General features: G+C 39.4%; 1 protein-coding gene across 3 annotated transcripts in view; it reads right to left on the bottom strand.

Moving 5' to 3' along the window:
• col27a1b (collagen, type XXVII, alpha 1b) overlaps positions 1–16,694 on the bottom strand; it is a 591,032-nt gene that overhangs the window by 148,892 nt on the left and 425,446 nt on the right. For all 3 annotated transcript variants that reach the window (XM_059993655.1, XM_059993656.1, XM_059993657.1), the window contains 4 exons: positions 9,310–9,363; positions 8,705–8,749; positions 8,533–8,577; positions 3,711–3,764 (listed from right to left, as the gene is read on the bottom strand). In XM_059993655.1, coding sequence (XP_059849638.1) covers positions 3,711–3,764; positions 8,533–8,577; positions 8,705–8,749; positions 9,310–9,363 — 198 coding nt within the window. The remainder of the gene's footprint in view (positions 1–3,710; positions 3,765–8,532; positions 8,578–8,704; positions 8,750–9,309; positions 9,364–16,694) is intronic.

Raw genomic sequence — 16,694 nt, forward strand, 5'->3', positions numbered from 1 at the left:
AGGCAACTGTTTCTATGCTATATGACTCATTAATTCAATAAGATTCAAGTAGGCAAACTTGGTAGCAAATTTTGGAAAAGGGGCTGAAGGTTTTGGTGTGCTAAGACAAGGGGAAACAGAAGTCCAAAGTCAAATGAGTAGAGGGTATGGGAGGAGACATGAAGTTGCAGTAATGGGGCAGAGAAATCTGAAGATGAGTAAAATCTTTAAATTTACCATGCAGAGATTCAAGCAGCAACCAAGGGATTGAAAAAGTAGACGGGACATAGTGAAGAACAGGAAAAGGCTGTACAATTCTAAGCAAATGGATATGATGCAAGTTGGAGGTTGGGCATCTGCCAGCACATTGGAAAAAAAAAGTCAAAGTAAGCAGTGAAGCAACTGGAAAGGATGGCTAAAATGAAGAAATTCTAAGAAAAAACTTGGCTCTATTTTCACTTCTAGCTCTGTTAAGTCTGCATTCTTTGGGAAATTCAATAAAGTAGTTCTTTGGCACGGCAGAGGGGGAACCCATTCTTTTTCTGCTGGGCTCAATATAGTCCAAAGACCTAATGACCAACAGGCTTGACATGTTCTAAAGTCCACTTTCTACAGACAAAAGGAGAAAGAGCAATTCTCAGTTTTGGTAAGATTAATGAACAGCGCAGGAGCAGCAAGGTGGTGGAGGAGGTGGAGATCACAACACCAACAACCCAGGTTCTGTTTGTTTAGAGTTTATACATTCTCTCTGTGATGATTGGTTTTCCTTCAAGTGCTCACACAGATCCAAGGACATATGGTTATTAAGTTTATTAGCACCTAATCTTGACCTAGTGTATAGGTAAGTAGTAGAATTTGGAGTGGTAGAGTGGTAGACAATAAAATTAGATTAGTTTATCATTACAGTAAGTGGATTCTTGATTGTTCCCAGAGACCCGGTGGGCACAAGGGTCCATTTCTGTATTGTATGACTTTCTGCCTATTTGTTATTCAGTACTATTAACTGCCAGGTCTTCAAACCGATCTCTAGGTTTTATGACAAGAAAACAATGAGCACATTCATCTCAACAATCTGCATCAATTCCAAGCATTTGCATTCATTATTAATGGCAAAGCTTTGCATTTCTTTTCTCCTGTATGTGATCTTCTATTCAAACCTTTTGCCTGGATGCAAAAAGTTCAAATGCCACTCAAATACCATTTATTAATTTGGAAGCAAACCAATACATTGCAAACGTTAACTTTAGTTTCTGATAGTGAACCTGTTGAGTACTTCCAGGATTTTCTGCTTTTATTTTTAAAACATATTAGGCAATGTAAAAATTGCAACCTGCTCACAGGGACTACAAAATATTAATTTTAGCCTTTATCATGTTCAAAAAGATATTATTACTGAAACTATCATGAAAGTGTATTTGACAAATTAGTCAAGAATTGGAACTTGGCTAACATGGAATATATTGAGAAAATTTCCTGGAACAGTACATCGTGGATCTAATAGGAAGTTTAGATCCAGTTATGAGGAGCAATTAATAAAGCGAAGTTTGTGAAAGAGTAGTCAAAACAGGACAGAAGTTCATATTCGGTTTGAGAATGACAAATATATGTGTGAAACTTAAGTCTTAAACGATGCCAATAACTAAGGAATGGAGGACTCATTTTCTCAATTTGACTAAAAGTAATGACAGTTAAAATGTAGAGGCAGTGATAAAAAGAAATATTCTTTAATTTCCAACAAATATTCAGTTAGAAGTAAAGACTCCAGCAGAAAATTAATTCATATTGGATAATAAATATTAAGTATGCTATAACAACCATTAGGCTCTTGAACTAAAGGGTATAACTTCACTTGGCCCATCATTGAAATACTCCCACAATCTACGGACTCACTTTCAACAACTCTTCATCTCATGTTCTCAGTATTTATTTATTTTTTTCTTGCTTGTTGCCTTTTGTACACTGGTTGAACGCCCAAGTTGGTGTGGTCTTTCATTGATCCTATTATGGTTATGATTCTGTTACGGATTTACTGAGTATGTCCGCAAGAAAATGAATCTCAGGGTTGTATATAGTGACATTTATGTACTTTGATAATAAATTTTCTTTGAGCTTTGAAAGGAAAAACAATAACGAATTGGGAAAGGTTTAGAAATGCATGGCAAAAGGTGTTGATATTGAAGGGCAAAAGAGAATGACCAACTGAAAGTAATCAATAGCAGGGGAACATCCTTGGCAAAGTAATGCAACTAAGGATAATCAAATCTCCTGGGATGTAAGGCCAGTAACTTAGGATTCTAAAATAATTGGCCGTAGTGATAGTGGATGTCTCGGTTGTCAGCTTCCACATCCCTTAGATTCTGGAGAGGTTCCAGCGATGTTCTAGTAAAAAGGAGGCAGCAAATGTAAAGCCTTTATTTAATACAAAGTGAGAAACTAAACTGGGAACTACAGAGCAGTGAGCCAAACATTAGTTATCAGAAAAATACTTGAAACTAATCTGAATAACCTGATACAAGAATATTTGGAAAGGTATATCATGAAGAAATGGGTAAATATGGTTTTATTAAGGCAAATTTATGCTTAATAAATTTGTTAATATTCTTTGAGGGCATTTGTGACACAGTAGACATTGGTGAACCAATAGTTGTAGTACTTTTGAATTTCCAAGAGTATTTGCTTTGCCACATTTAAGGTACTGCATTAAGATTAAAAGTAACATTACTTTGGATAAGTGATTAGTTAATAGACAAAGGATAGAAATAAAATAAAAGGAGAGTTTCAAATTGGAGAACTATAATGAGTGAGATGACTTATGGATCAGCCTTGAAGCCTTAGCTAGTTTGCAAAGATTCAGCATGTCATCTAAAACTTTGACAAACTTCTATAGATGCACGGTATACTGACTGGGTGTATCATGGCCTGATATGGAAACACCAATGTCTTTGAATGGAAAAACCCGCAAAAAGTAGTGGATACAGCCCAGACAGTCACAGGCAAAGCCCTCCCCATCTACAAGGAATGTTGTCGCAGGAAAGCAGAATCCATGATCAAGGACCCCCACCATTTAGGTTTAAGCTCTCTTTTCGCTGCTGCCATCAGGAGACTCAGGATCCACATCACCAGGTTCAGGGACAGCTATTACCCCTCAAACATCTGGCGCTTGAACCAGAGGGGATAACTTCACTCACTCTAACACTGAACTGTTCCCACAACCTATGGACTCACTTCCAAGGATTCTAAATCCAATGTTCTCAAAATTAATTAATTAATCAATCAATTAATTAACTAATTAATTCAAATATATTTGCAGTTTGTTGTATTTTGCACATTCGCTGTTTGTTCGTCGTGTGAGGTTTCCTTGTATTTACTGTGAATGCCTGCAAGAAAATGAATCTTAGGGTAGAACATGATGACATACATTTACTTTGATAGTACATTTTCTTTGAACTTTAATAAGAGTTGAAGAAACCGTGCCTGAAAGGCATTGTGATTGGTGTCCTCATCCAAGAATCATTGAAATTTAACGTGCAAATAATTAAGACAACTGGAATGTTGGCTTGTACACCCCCATAGAGGATGGAGTGCAAGAACAAATCAGAATGATCCCAGTTTATATAAGTATGTTAAAATATATCATGGCATAATATGTATAATACAGATACTGAAAACCATCTATACATCTGCTCTTTCCTGTTAGTATGCTCCCATTAGGCAATGATAAAGATACTTACTGGTTCACCTGGAACTCCTTTTACACCTGGAGGACCAGAAGGTCCTGGTATACCCTGTAACAACAAAGTGATTAAGTTCATTTTCAATAACAGTTAAGTAGGGTACTTAATTATGATGACGTATATAGCCTCCAACCTGATGGCATGAATGTAAATTTCTCAAACTTCCAGTAATTGCCCCCCTCTCCTTCACCATTCTTCATTCCAGTTTCCCTCTCTCACCATATCTCCTTACCTGTCCATCACCTCCCTCTGGTTCTCCTCCCCTTCTCTTTCTTCCATGGTCTTTTGTCCTCTCCAATCAGATTCCCCCCTTCTCCAGCCCCTTATCTATTTCACCTATCAACTTCCTTGCTCTTTACTACAGGCCCTCCCCCCTCCTGGTTTCACCTATCACCTGCCAACTTGTACTTCTTTCTCTTCAACACCCACCTTCTTAATCTGACTTCTCTCCTTCCTTTCCAGTCCTGATGAAGTGTCTCAGCCCAAAACATCGACTGCTTACTCCTTTCCATAGATGCTGCCTGGCCTGCTGAGTTCTTCCAGCATTTTGTGTGTGAAGTATGTATAACTCTGTTTGGTCCATTCCCATGTTGATCTATGCTCATTTCTTTTCCCTTCCACATCAGGATTGATTGGGTTACAACCTTCTGAACTAGAACAATCAATTCTCTCGAATGCTCCCACAGTTTTATTTGGAAACTATTCAAAATAGTAGATTTCTTCAAATTGTTATGCCCATGGTCCCCTCCTTTTTGAGAATCAGACGCAGGAAATGAGAGAAAGACATGCAGAATCCACAGACAGTTTGGAATGTGTCCTGGCCTCTGAAAGGCGGAACCACTGATAACGGCTATTGTCTCTTGAAGACAGAATTGTGTATTGAATACTGTACGATTCATCGAAGCCCCAGGCAATGAACCGAGGGGGGTTGGTGGAGGGATTGCTTCATCCCAACCTGATTGACATCTGAGACCCTGTGAGTCAGGATAAAAGAGGGTCTGGGGAACAGCCCCTCAGCCGCACCAGAAGAAATGCTAGAACTCCTGTTACAGCGTAATAGCGAAAGTCGGTGGAAAAGCCCACGTGCGTCCTTTTCCATTTGACTCGGAATCGGTGGGCCTTTACCACGGAAGCACGGCTTTAGCTAACCACAAAGGGGAAATCAGCCCCCAAAAACTCTCGAAGGGTTGACATCATAAAAGGAATGGGCAAGTTAAACCTTCGTCTTTCTCTCCAACCAAAAAGCTGCAGCTTGAATGAACTTGAGTGACTTTTATATTTCCATCGGACAATACATTATCCCCTAGACAACGATAGAGCTATTTCTTATTGATTATTATTATACCCGCGCTTTTAGATTTAGTATTGACGACGTATATTATCTGTATGTTTGCATTGATCTTATTTTTGTGTATTTTTATCAATAAATACTGTTAAAAATAGTACCATCAGACTTCAACGGTCCTCTCTATCTTTGCTGGTGAGTGACCCAGTTACGGGGTACGTAACAAAATTCTCTTACAGAGAAAGATGTCCTTTCATGGATATGTTTATTTATGCCCAAGGAAATGAAGATAAAATAGGTCACATTATAAATTTTGGAGACTCTCTGATCTTTTCCCCTCTAGATTTGATAGAGGCTTTCTCAAACTTTTAATAATAATGATAGTCTTCCTACTGGAAGATAATTTAAAAATGTGGCAAAGTAACTAGGAGGGTGAGAGAAGAATATTATTCTATAAAATACTCTTTTCTTGAATACAATGTTTTAAAGGATCATAGGTGCAAATTCAGTATAGACTTTTAAAAATGGATTATACTTCAGAATAAGTTGTTTCAGGACAAATTGCTACCACCAACTCCTTCATTAGGCTTAACTTGTTTTCAACATTGAATAATTTCCTGAGCTCAACTTACCCTTCAAATTGAAAGTGTGGCTATGGGAGCTCACATAGGGTCAAGCTCTGCCTTTCACTTGATGGGAATGAAATGGCTGTTGTTCCGGCAAGTTTGTATCTTGCTATTGGTAGGTGCATTAACAACATTTAAAAGGTGTTTGGACCAGGTATATGGATGAGAAAGGTTTAGAGCAGGGGTTCCCAATCTTCTTTATGCCATGGTCCAACATTCTTAAAGAAGGTGGACCCTAGGTTGGAAAGCTCTGGTGTAGAGGGAAATGGGTAACTAGGTCAGCAATCTCCTTACTTTAACATCAGGTATTCAGCATTTATTGATTTTTGCTTTTCAATTACTGACAAGCATAGTTATATTACTGTATTAGTGTAGCTTAATTGGTGTAACCATGGTCAAAGTGAAATCTGAGTGAAGGCAAAGCAGGACTTAGTTGAATGGAGGAGGAAGCAATGGGTTAAGAGGAATACCTTAACTGAGAAAATTGCTGAATTTAGCCTATACAAGGTCCAGCTTGGATCTCACCTTCAGTTCTGGTCAGCCAGCTGTGAAGATGGTACAGAGAGAAAAACAAAGCTGATCCCTATTGGCAGAGAAGGAGAATAAAAAGAAAACTAGGAAGGGGACTGAATGGATTTTAACTAGAAGGACACCATTTATTAAATGTACAATGGACAGTCCTGCCTGAATAATGTACATTGCATATTAGCCTGGTACTGAAAGCAATGTGAATCCAATGCACATACTTGCTGTTAATATTTGCTAGGTGAATCAAATAAGTCAAGTGTAATATTAAAAATTATTGAAATTTAGCACACTGTTCTACCCAACTATTTTCATTGAATCCTATGCTAAACCAGGCATAATACTACAAAAGTTTCTGATTTAGATTAGAATCTTTAGCAGCCTCAGATTCTAATTTATCTAACCACTTCCAGTTCTATCTTATTCTATCATATCAGGTCCAAGTAAAAAGCGTAAAGTGAAATCCCGATCCAAACATACAATGTTCCTGAGCTACCCAGATTTAATTACTTGGAAAACCAATCCATTCATTAGTTTAAGTTAAACACAGCCATAGATTTTAGATATTTTAACATTTTCGACACAAATTATAATTTAAATAATATTCTGTCATTTTTGTTTAGATTGAGTAATTTAATATATTTGGGCCAAACTATCCAATAATTAATTCTATAAATATATGCAAATTGTATTTTTATATTAAAAATAGGTTTTAAACATTATATAGAAATCCATTTCTTAAAACATATTTGCCTCAAATTGTTTCAGATTAGATATGAGCTTTAATAATCAAAGCTCTTCTCAAATATCTATTTTGTAATCAAATTAAAACATAGAAAGGAGGCCATTTTATATCCATTCAGAGATCTCACTGCTTGACATTTCTCACTTCTGGGTGGATGCCAAACATCATGTTCTGGGTTATAACTTACTTCTAATGGGCCATTGGTTCCAATTAGGATCAAATTCCCAAAATGTGGACTATAAATATGCAAAATTACTGTCACTAGTCAGTAACAAAGAAGTGTGGATTAAATTCAGGCCCAGAATTGAATTACACCCAAACTCAGGCATGACCTGTCTGCACTTGTGGCTAATGGAGCCTGAAGAAGCCAGTGGGGTAATCAGTCAAAACTCGCCTGCTGACTTTATTTGTTAATTACTTTGAAGATCTGAATTTTATCACAACCTGAGGTTGCTTGTTGACTGGGAGAAGAGGAAGGATCTTCCAGCTTGTTCCCTATGTTATGGAAATAAGTATATCTGAGAGTCAGCAAGTCAGTAAGGATTAGATTTAATATAGAACTAAGACACAAAAGAAAACTTTATTTTTGCATGTTTCAAAATTGCAGTGTTTTCAAAGTGGCTTATTGTCCAAGATTGTATAGGTTAGGACTTTATTCCTTGGAAGGTAGAAGATTGCAAGGATGATTTGATAGAGGTATACAAAATTATGAGGGGTATAGATAGGGTCAGTGCAAACAGGCTTTTTCCACTTAAGTTGGGTGGGACTACAGCTAGAGGTCATGGGTTAAGGGTAAAAGGTGAAAAGTTTAAGGGGAACATGAGGGGAAACTGTCTTCACTCAGAGGGTTGTGGAAGTGTGGAATGAGCCACCAACTCAAGTAGTGCATGCAAGCTCAATTTCAATGTTTGAGAGAAGTGTGGATAGGTTCATGAATGGCTGGGGTATGGAGGGCTACGGTCCCAGTGCAGGTCGATGGGAATAGGCAGTTTAAATGGTTTCAGTATGGACTAGATGGGCCAAAGGGTCTGTTTCTGAGCTGCACTTTTCTGTGACTCTATATAGATACTATTGCACTGCCAGCAAGTGATACAAAATGTGCTTCCCACAGACAGCAAAACAATAATGCCCAGATAAATTTAAGCCAGGCTCCTGGCAAAACTTTTCCTTTGCTTTTTGAAATGGTATTTGAAATTTCTAATCAATGTTGTCCCCGTGTGGATTGAGAGCAAGCATACCACTTGTGCACCTGTTTCTTATCCAACAAACATGCACTGTATTATTAAATTTCTACACCAAAATACCAAGCATGTGTGGATTTGGATGGAAACAGTCACCAGCAAGGATCATTCCTCATACACCTCCTCCTACAAATGTTTTCTGGGTTTATTCTGATAAATGACAAAAACAATTTTGTAGATTTCCAAAATGATAAACAATAGCACTTAAATATCAAATGTAATCAATTTTATCTGAGGTCCCATTATTCACAAGGCTCCTCTTTAGTTAAAGGTTAAGGACTTTTTGGACATTGCAGAATGTTTTCTCAGGATAATTAGAGATCTAGAGAATTGTCTTTACTTTAACTTAGCATTTTATTAGTTCATAGATTGTTATTCAAACGCTTTAAATACATACTGGAAATCCATGCGATCCTGTTTTTCCTGGTTCTCCTCTTTTCCCCTGAAAATAAATACACAGGTTTCAAATACATTATATGTCTTATGTTTCAGCATTAAAGGATTTACATACTTGGGATAAATATTTTAAAAAATTAAAAATACTGGGTTGTCTCTTTGGCTTCACTTACCTGATGCCCACCTCGTCCAGCACGTCCTGGATCCCCTACAGATCCCTGACATAGAAAAAGATACAAAGTTAATAATGTTTACTAATTGAAGCAATCAATTTTACACTCATTCATAATTTAAACAACACGGCAACTTATAGAGGAGATGGCTTATTTATCCAACACTCTGAATATAGCTCTTGGATTGAATGGCAAGTCCCTTCAATAAGTTAACTCTCATTGAAAGTATTACCAATATTTATTTGTGAGCACATTGCTAGGTACAAGTTATTTATGGTATGCTCCCAACTACATATAGAAGTGCTTGCAGAAAGAAATCCCTTGTCTCAGAGCCATTACATAATATTAAGGAGCGTTAATAGCTAACTTCCTTTTACATGATAAGCAACATGGGAGAAGTTAAAATAATGTAACAGGTACTGAAAGAAGTCTTGCAAACATTCTGGAAACCACTGAGTAAACAGTAAACTTCAAAAAGAAAGTTAAAAATATTTTAAATGTAAACAACTCCACTTTGAAGACGTAACACCGAATGAATATTTCTGTCTCTGAAATGAAGGGCTCAGATTGGGTTATTGCTTCCTTATAATCTTGTAATTACATACCTTGATACCTGGTGACCCCGGCTCCCCCGTAGGACCGTCAGAACCTCTTGCACCCTGAAAGACAGAGAAGATTATTTGAACAGCAGGTGTCTCTCTCGTACTTACAACTTTAGTCTCAGCCCAGGCTTGGTTTCTTCCTCAATTTCATTTTTAATCCCTATTTGTACAACATCCTGGATAATTTGTTTATGGGTTTTCTTTTTTGCTCTTTTCTTCTTCCTTCTCTCCCATTTATTTCACTTCCTATCAGAAACTAATTTTATCCATCATCAGGAATAGTGGCATTTCATTCTGTGACCAGCCGCCTACATAAGTGGTTAATCCTTTCAAGGATTTAGGGAAAATTTGCACCAACGCTAGAGCACTGCCTTCCAAGAAATAGACTGTTTGACACTAATATGAATGAACACTTTTGTGATAGTTTTAGAAAGCCCAAGTACTAATGGCCAAGTTTTGATATTTAGCGAATTTTCTTTTTATAAGTCAGTACTCAAAAGAAATTGTATATTTTATATTCAGAGCACAACGAGTGTAAACCACTGTGAATATTTTTTGTAAGCTACAAATTATCTTCAGTTCCTGTGTCTCCTGGTTTTACAGCATGTGTTTTGTATTTTTGATTTAGAATGTAAGTCATCATTTATGAAACCATATCTCTTTGAGCTATAAATACTATGTTCTACAATTTTAAAGTTTTCAGTTCTTTTTAAATATACAATTGGCAACGCAAACAGAAATCTGAAACTGATGATTTGATAGAACGGTATACAAATAGCAAGGATTCCTCTCCTACATTTAATTATTCCAAAAACTCTAACTCAAAAAATTTGGCAATCAAGTCCTTTTACAAGTAGTTAAAGTACAATCAATATGCGATAACTACACAGAGTATTATGAGTACCAAATATTAGCATCATCATCATTATGTGCCACGTTGTATGACGTGGGCAATCATGGTCCTTGACCATGATTGTTCTTCGCAAATTTTTTTGCAGAAGTGGTTTGCCATTCATATGGTCCAGGTATATAGTCAAAATTAAAGGAAGATGAGTGAGATCTTCCTCAGGGTAGATCATGGTAGTATAGTGGTTAGCACAACACGTTACAGTACAGGTGACCCGGGTTCAATTTTCATTGCTGCCTGTAAGGTTTTCCCTATGACCGCATGTGTTTCCTCTCACAGTTTAAAAGGCGTACCAGTCAGTAGGTTAACTGGGCATTGTAAATTGTCCCGTGATTACGCTAGGGGATTACTGGGCAGCCTGGCTCAAAGGGCCAGAAGGGCTTATTCTGCACTATATCCCAATAAATAAATAGTGTGAACATTTCTTATTTTTGTCTCAGTGAAATGACAAAAACTAGAATGCAACATTAACAAAGGTTACTTGCAGAGTTTGAAGTGTTACATTATTAATATTCCTGTAGATTTCTCATGAAAAGGAGTTTAAAATTAGCACTGTCAAAAACTTCCTTCATCGTCACTGAGGAGAATTGGAAAAATATAACAGCACAAAGAAATACTACGGCAAGCATGTATCACCCACGCAGACAGTTTGGTCAAAAAAGCAACAAGCTGCTGCTGTAAGAAGGAATTGGGCTTTATTTAAAACAGAACAAGACAAATACTGGACAGAATTTACCACCAGCTTGTTGATCATTCAATGTAGCATGTTAAAAATTCTACCACAGTAGCGCTCCAATCAAGATTTTCACACCCCAGGTGCATTTTTTTTTAATCACCATCTGCACTGTAGATGTAAATTTGGATTGGCTGTTACTTGGCTTTCTGTAGAGGACACAGGACTTTTGCATCTCATGACTTGATTAGAACTAACTCCATCTTCATCTGTTTATTTGCCTTGTGAACATTTTGCATACATTCCATCCGGCCATGGCATTTGGGGGAATATTTCAACAGACTTTCCATCTAAAAATGCAGTTTCTTACTACCAAAGGACCTAAAGATTATGAGTTAAAGTGACTGACTGACAGGAATTCAATTTGCAAGACAGTCTAAACAGGAAGCAAACTTTCAGAATATGCTGTTAGAAATGTACTGTTATTTTAAATAGGAAAGTTATATTATCACTGTGTGGAGTTGAACTCAAGCGCTATGGAGGCTAAGTCATTGGGCATACTTAAAGCGCAAGTTGATAGGTTCTTAATTAGTAAGGGTGTCAAGGTTATGGGGGAAGTGCGGAGAATGTGGTTGATAGGGAAAATATATCAGCTATGATTGAATTGTGGAGCAGACTCGATGGGCCGAATGGCCGAATTCATGAGATATGGTCTTAATCACCAAAGTGTGAAGGCTTTGATAGAATGCTTGGAACAATCATAAACCATGTAAAAAAGGGTGCAAAAAATGTTAAAACACAGAAATTGATGAAATTCTAACAATCTGATGATTAAATTTGCTGATTTTTGAGGTTGTGCATGCACTTCCTTTTGTATTCTGGATTAAAAGATTTGGTCTTGTAGTATACTTCCCAATCTGAAGACATTGAATATGCAGAAATGACAAGAATGAACGTAAACAGAATTCCAACATAAACAACAAGGGTCTACTGGATCAATGGAAACAAATATACTTGCATAGTGAATACACAGTACAGTACAAGAACTGAAAATTTAAGGGGCACTTTTGGTTTACAAATTGGGTCATAAATAACTTGATCAGGGTTGTAAACAGGAGAATTTATACAGATGTCATCTTTTGACCTTTGTAAGACAAACCACTTGTTTTAGAGAAAGCTTCCCTTTTGCCCTGCCTTGAATCTGTAACATCTATGAAGGCTGTTATTGCAGGTTTTCAGAGCTGGTGAATGTTAAGTTCTTGTTTGAAGCACGTGGGACAAGGAATAAGTATAATTTTATCTACATGGTGAGTGCTGACTGCAGAAACACACTTGACATCATAGATGAGTAATGTGAAGGTCTGAATAGTATGGGTTAGTGTTACTTAATTTAACTCAGTTCCTTTTTATCTGCGATATTGATCATTTTAAAGAGAACCATAATAACAAACTCAAACGAAACTGCCAGATTGATGGAAGAAACCATGCAGGGTAAAGAAACTGCCCCTCTATTTTTGGCAGGCTTGACTGAAAGAGATTGCCAGAAATACCAAGATTAACATGGTGGAGAAGCAGGGGGTGGGGGGGGGGGGGAAATGTCAGACAGATGGGACTGCGGCAACTCAGGAACTGCCTTGTCATAAAAAATACATGAAATGACTGCCATTTCAATTTGTAAAGCAAAGAAAAGGACAGAATTGCAGATGAAGGTATGACATAAGTAAAGATGAAGGGAAAACATAAGTGTGTAACAATTTTCAGATGGCATCTCAGAACAAAAGCATTGAAGACAGCAGAACTGAGAATTATATCATTGAATTAAAAGAAATTTAAATCTGTTAAGTAATGTATTTAGAAAAACATTTTTGGCTCTGATTTATTGTGGCTGTTGGAATATTTTCCTCCCATGGCACAAGAAAGTTTATGTTACTCACTTGTATATTTTATTCTTATCAATATAATGAGTCTTGGGAAGTGAAATCATTTCACATTTTTTGTATTATTAAGGCAGGGCTTGCAGGCCATTATTTCGTATAAGGCAATCTGTCACATCATGAAAATGCACACTTCGAAAGGGCAATTAAAACGACACCTGCGCAAATCCCTGCAGCTTCTTGTGACCCTTCAATCTGTCTTGGAGGCCGATGTCAGAATATCTTTCTTGAGTGTGAACCCTCTTAAGCATCAGGCCATTGAAAACCTGTGCTAACTAACTGGTAGGAGTGTTCAAGGATGTCTTCAATCACTCAGTGCTGCCATCAGAGCTTCCCACCTGCTTCAAATGGGTGTCAATCATACCAGTGTCCAAGATGAGCAGGGAGAGCTGTCTCAATGACTATCACCCAGTTGCACTCACATCTATTATGATGAAGAGATTATGGCCAGAACCAACTCCGGCCTAATGAAGGATCTGGACCCACTGCAATTCGCCTATTGCCAAACTAGGCCTACAGTGGATACAATCTCACTGGCTCTCCACCTGGCCTTGTATCACCTGGACATCAGCAATACCTACTTCAGGCTGATGTTTATTGATTACAGCTCAGCGTTCAAAACCATTATACCCTCAGTTCTAACCAACAAACTCCAAAACCTAGGCCTCTGTACCCCACTCTGCAACTGGATCCTTGATTTCCTCACCGGGAGACTACAGTCAGTGCAGATTGTAAATAACATCTCTTTGCTGATAATCAACACTGGCACACCTCAGGGATGCGCGCTCAGCACAGTGTTCTACTCTCTCTACACCCATGACTGTGTGGCTAGGCACAGCTCAAGCACCATCTATAAATTTGCCAATGACACAACTATTGTTTATAGAATCTCAGATGGTGATGAGGAGGCGTACAGGAGCAAGATAGATCGACTGTCTGAGTGGTGTCAGAACAACAACGTTGCACTCAACGTAAATAAGACCAAGGAATTGATTGTGGACTGCTGGAAGGAGAAATTGGTGCACTATCAATAACTCCAAAAGACTGGAAGTAGAGTAAATTCTGAAAGGCTTGCATTAGCAGTAAAACGGAACACATCCATGCCGGATGTCTGCCCTGGACTGAGGGAGGAACAGTGACACAATCACCTTTATCCAGGGGTCTGTGGGAGGAGACACAGGAGCAGTCAGCAGAGGGGCGTGTCCAGACAGGTATACATGGTTTACCACATTCACCCCTCCTTTTTAAAAAGAGAGTCCAGTGGGGTGAAGTGACTGACAATATTTAAGACAAGTATATTTACAGGTCAAGTCTATCAGGTGGTCAGTCCATCGCTGCGATCTACGTAGCACTGGTGGTGATTGCACCAGTGACGGTGGTTGTGCTGGCTCCGGCCTGACTTGAGGTGCCAGCCCGTTAGGCGTCAGTAATCCCTCGAGTGTGTACGATGCGTCCTGTATGGGAGTGTCGTGTGGTGTCTGTGTAGGGCTTGGAGTGCGCGGTGTCTTGTGGGTTTATATATCGGTGGGTACGGGGTTCATAGTCACCATGGAGTGTTCAGGGTAGGGGTTTGGTGCTCCTGTGGGTGCCAGGTCGCGGATGGAGATCGTGTCCTCCCACCCATCAGGTAAGACCACGTAGGCATACTGGGGGTTCACATGTAGAAGGTGAACCCTCTCGACCATCGGGGAGTATTTATTGCTCCTCACATGTTTCTGGAGCAGCACTGGCCCCGGGGATGTCAGCCAAGCCAGTAGGGTGGTCCTGGTGGTTGACTTCCTGGGAAAAGAAAAGAGTTGCTCATGAGGGGATGGCATTGGTGGATGTGCATAACAGAGCAGATGGACTGGAGTGCCTCGGGGAGGACCTCCTGCCAGCGAGAGACCGGCAGTCCCTTTGACCTATGGGCTAAAAGTGTGGCCTTCCACACTGTGGCATTCTCCCTCTCCACCTGTCCATTCCCCTGGGGATTATAGCTCGTGGTCCTACTAGTTGCAATACCCCTAGCCAGCAGGTACTGGCGCAGTTCGTCACTCATAAATGAGGAACCTCTGTCACTATGGATATAGCATATAACAGAGTGAAGAGCTTGCACTGGGCCTTTATGACTGATGTGGCAGTGGTATCAGGGTAGGAATGGCAAAGGGGAACCGCAAGTACTCATCGATTACATTGCAGTCGGAGGAGGGAAGGGGGCCCTTAAAGTCGACACTCAGTCGCTCAAAGGGGCGGGTGGCCTTGATTAGTTGTGCCTTTTCAGGTCAGTAGAAGTGCGGTTTGCACTGCGCAGACTTGAAAGGCTTTTATTAGCAGTAAAATGGAGCACGTCCATGCCGGATGACTGCCCTGGACTGAGGGAGGAGCAGTGACACAATCACCTTTATCCAGGGATCTGTGGGAGGAGCCACAGGAGCATCAGCAGAGGGGCGTGTCCAGACAGATGTACATGGTTTATCACAGAAATTGAAGGAACTCACACTAGTGCCCATCAAGAGATCAGCAGAGGAAAGGGTGAGCAGCTTCAAGTTCTTGGAAGTCAATATTTCTGAGGACCTGTCCTGGGCCCAACATACCGATGCAATTACAAAGAAGGCACAACAGGGTCGATATTTCATTAGGAGTTTGAGGAGACTTGGTGTGTCAACAAAGACTCTCCCAAATTACCGCAGATGTACTGTGGACAATATTCTAACTCTTCGCATCACTGCTATGGAGGGGCCACTGCACAGGATCGTAAAAGGCTGCATAAAGTCACAAACTCAGCCATCTCCACCATGGGCACGTCTCCCAAGCATCGAGGCCATTTTCAGAAGGCGAAGCCTCAAAAAGGCATCATTAAGGACCCCCATCGCCCAGGACAAGCCTGCTTCTCATTGCTACCATCAGGTGCAGCAGGCTGCAGATACACATCTAACATTTTAGGAACAGCTTCTCATTGCCATCTGAATGGACAATGAATCCATGAACACTAACTCATCTCTTTTCTTCTTTGTTCTCCTTTTTCAACATTATTTAATTATGTACTGTATATATACACAAGCATTTCTTAGTGTAACTTAATAGGTTTTTATTCTGTATTGCACTGTACTGCTGCTTCCAGACAACATGTTTCACAACATATGCCAGTGATATTAAACCTGATGCTGATTCTGATTCAAGTCTCATCCAGTCCACCCAGATAATCTTATACAGCCCTGTAATTTCCTGACTGGTCTGACTGACACAACATTGGCAGTATTTGAAAAGTCAGTCCAACAAAAAGGGGGAAAAATGGTTAATTTGCTTCTCAAGCTTTCTCACTGAGGTGGTGGTTATAGACAATAGACAGTAGGTGCAGGAGTAGGCCATTCGGCCCTTCTAGCCAGCACTGTCATTCACTGTGATCATGGCCGATCATACACAATCAGTACCCCGTTCCTGCTCTCTCCCCATATCCCTTGACTCCGCTATCTTTAAGTGCTCTATCTAACTCTTTCTTGAAAGCATCCAGAGAATTGACCTCCACTGCCTTCTGAGGCAGAGCATTCCATAGATCCACAACTCTCTGGGTGAAAAAGTTTTTCCTGAACTTCGTTCTAAATGGCCTACCCCTTATTCTTAAACTGTGGCCTCTGGTTCTGGACTCCCCCAACATTGGGAACATGTTTCTTGCCTCTAGCGTGTCTAATCCCTTAATAATCTTATATGTTTCAATCAGATCCCCTCTCATCCTTCTAAATTCCAGTGTATACAAGCCAAGTTGCTCCATTCTTTCAACATATGACAGTCCTGCCATCCCAGGAATCAACCTCGTGAACCTACGCTGCACTCCTTCAATAGCAAAAATGTCCTTCCTCAAATTTGGAGACCAAAACCTGAACCAAACAAAACGTCA

Source organism: Hypanus sabinus, chromosome 18 (assembly GCF_030144855.1).
Source record: "Hypanus sabinus isolate sHypSab1 chromosome 18, sHypSab1.hap1, whole genome shotgun sequence".
NCBI lineage: Eukaryota > Metazoa > Chordata > Chondrichthyes > Myliobatiformes > Dasyatidae > Hypanus > Hypanus sabinus.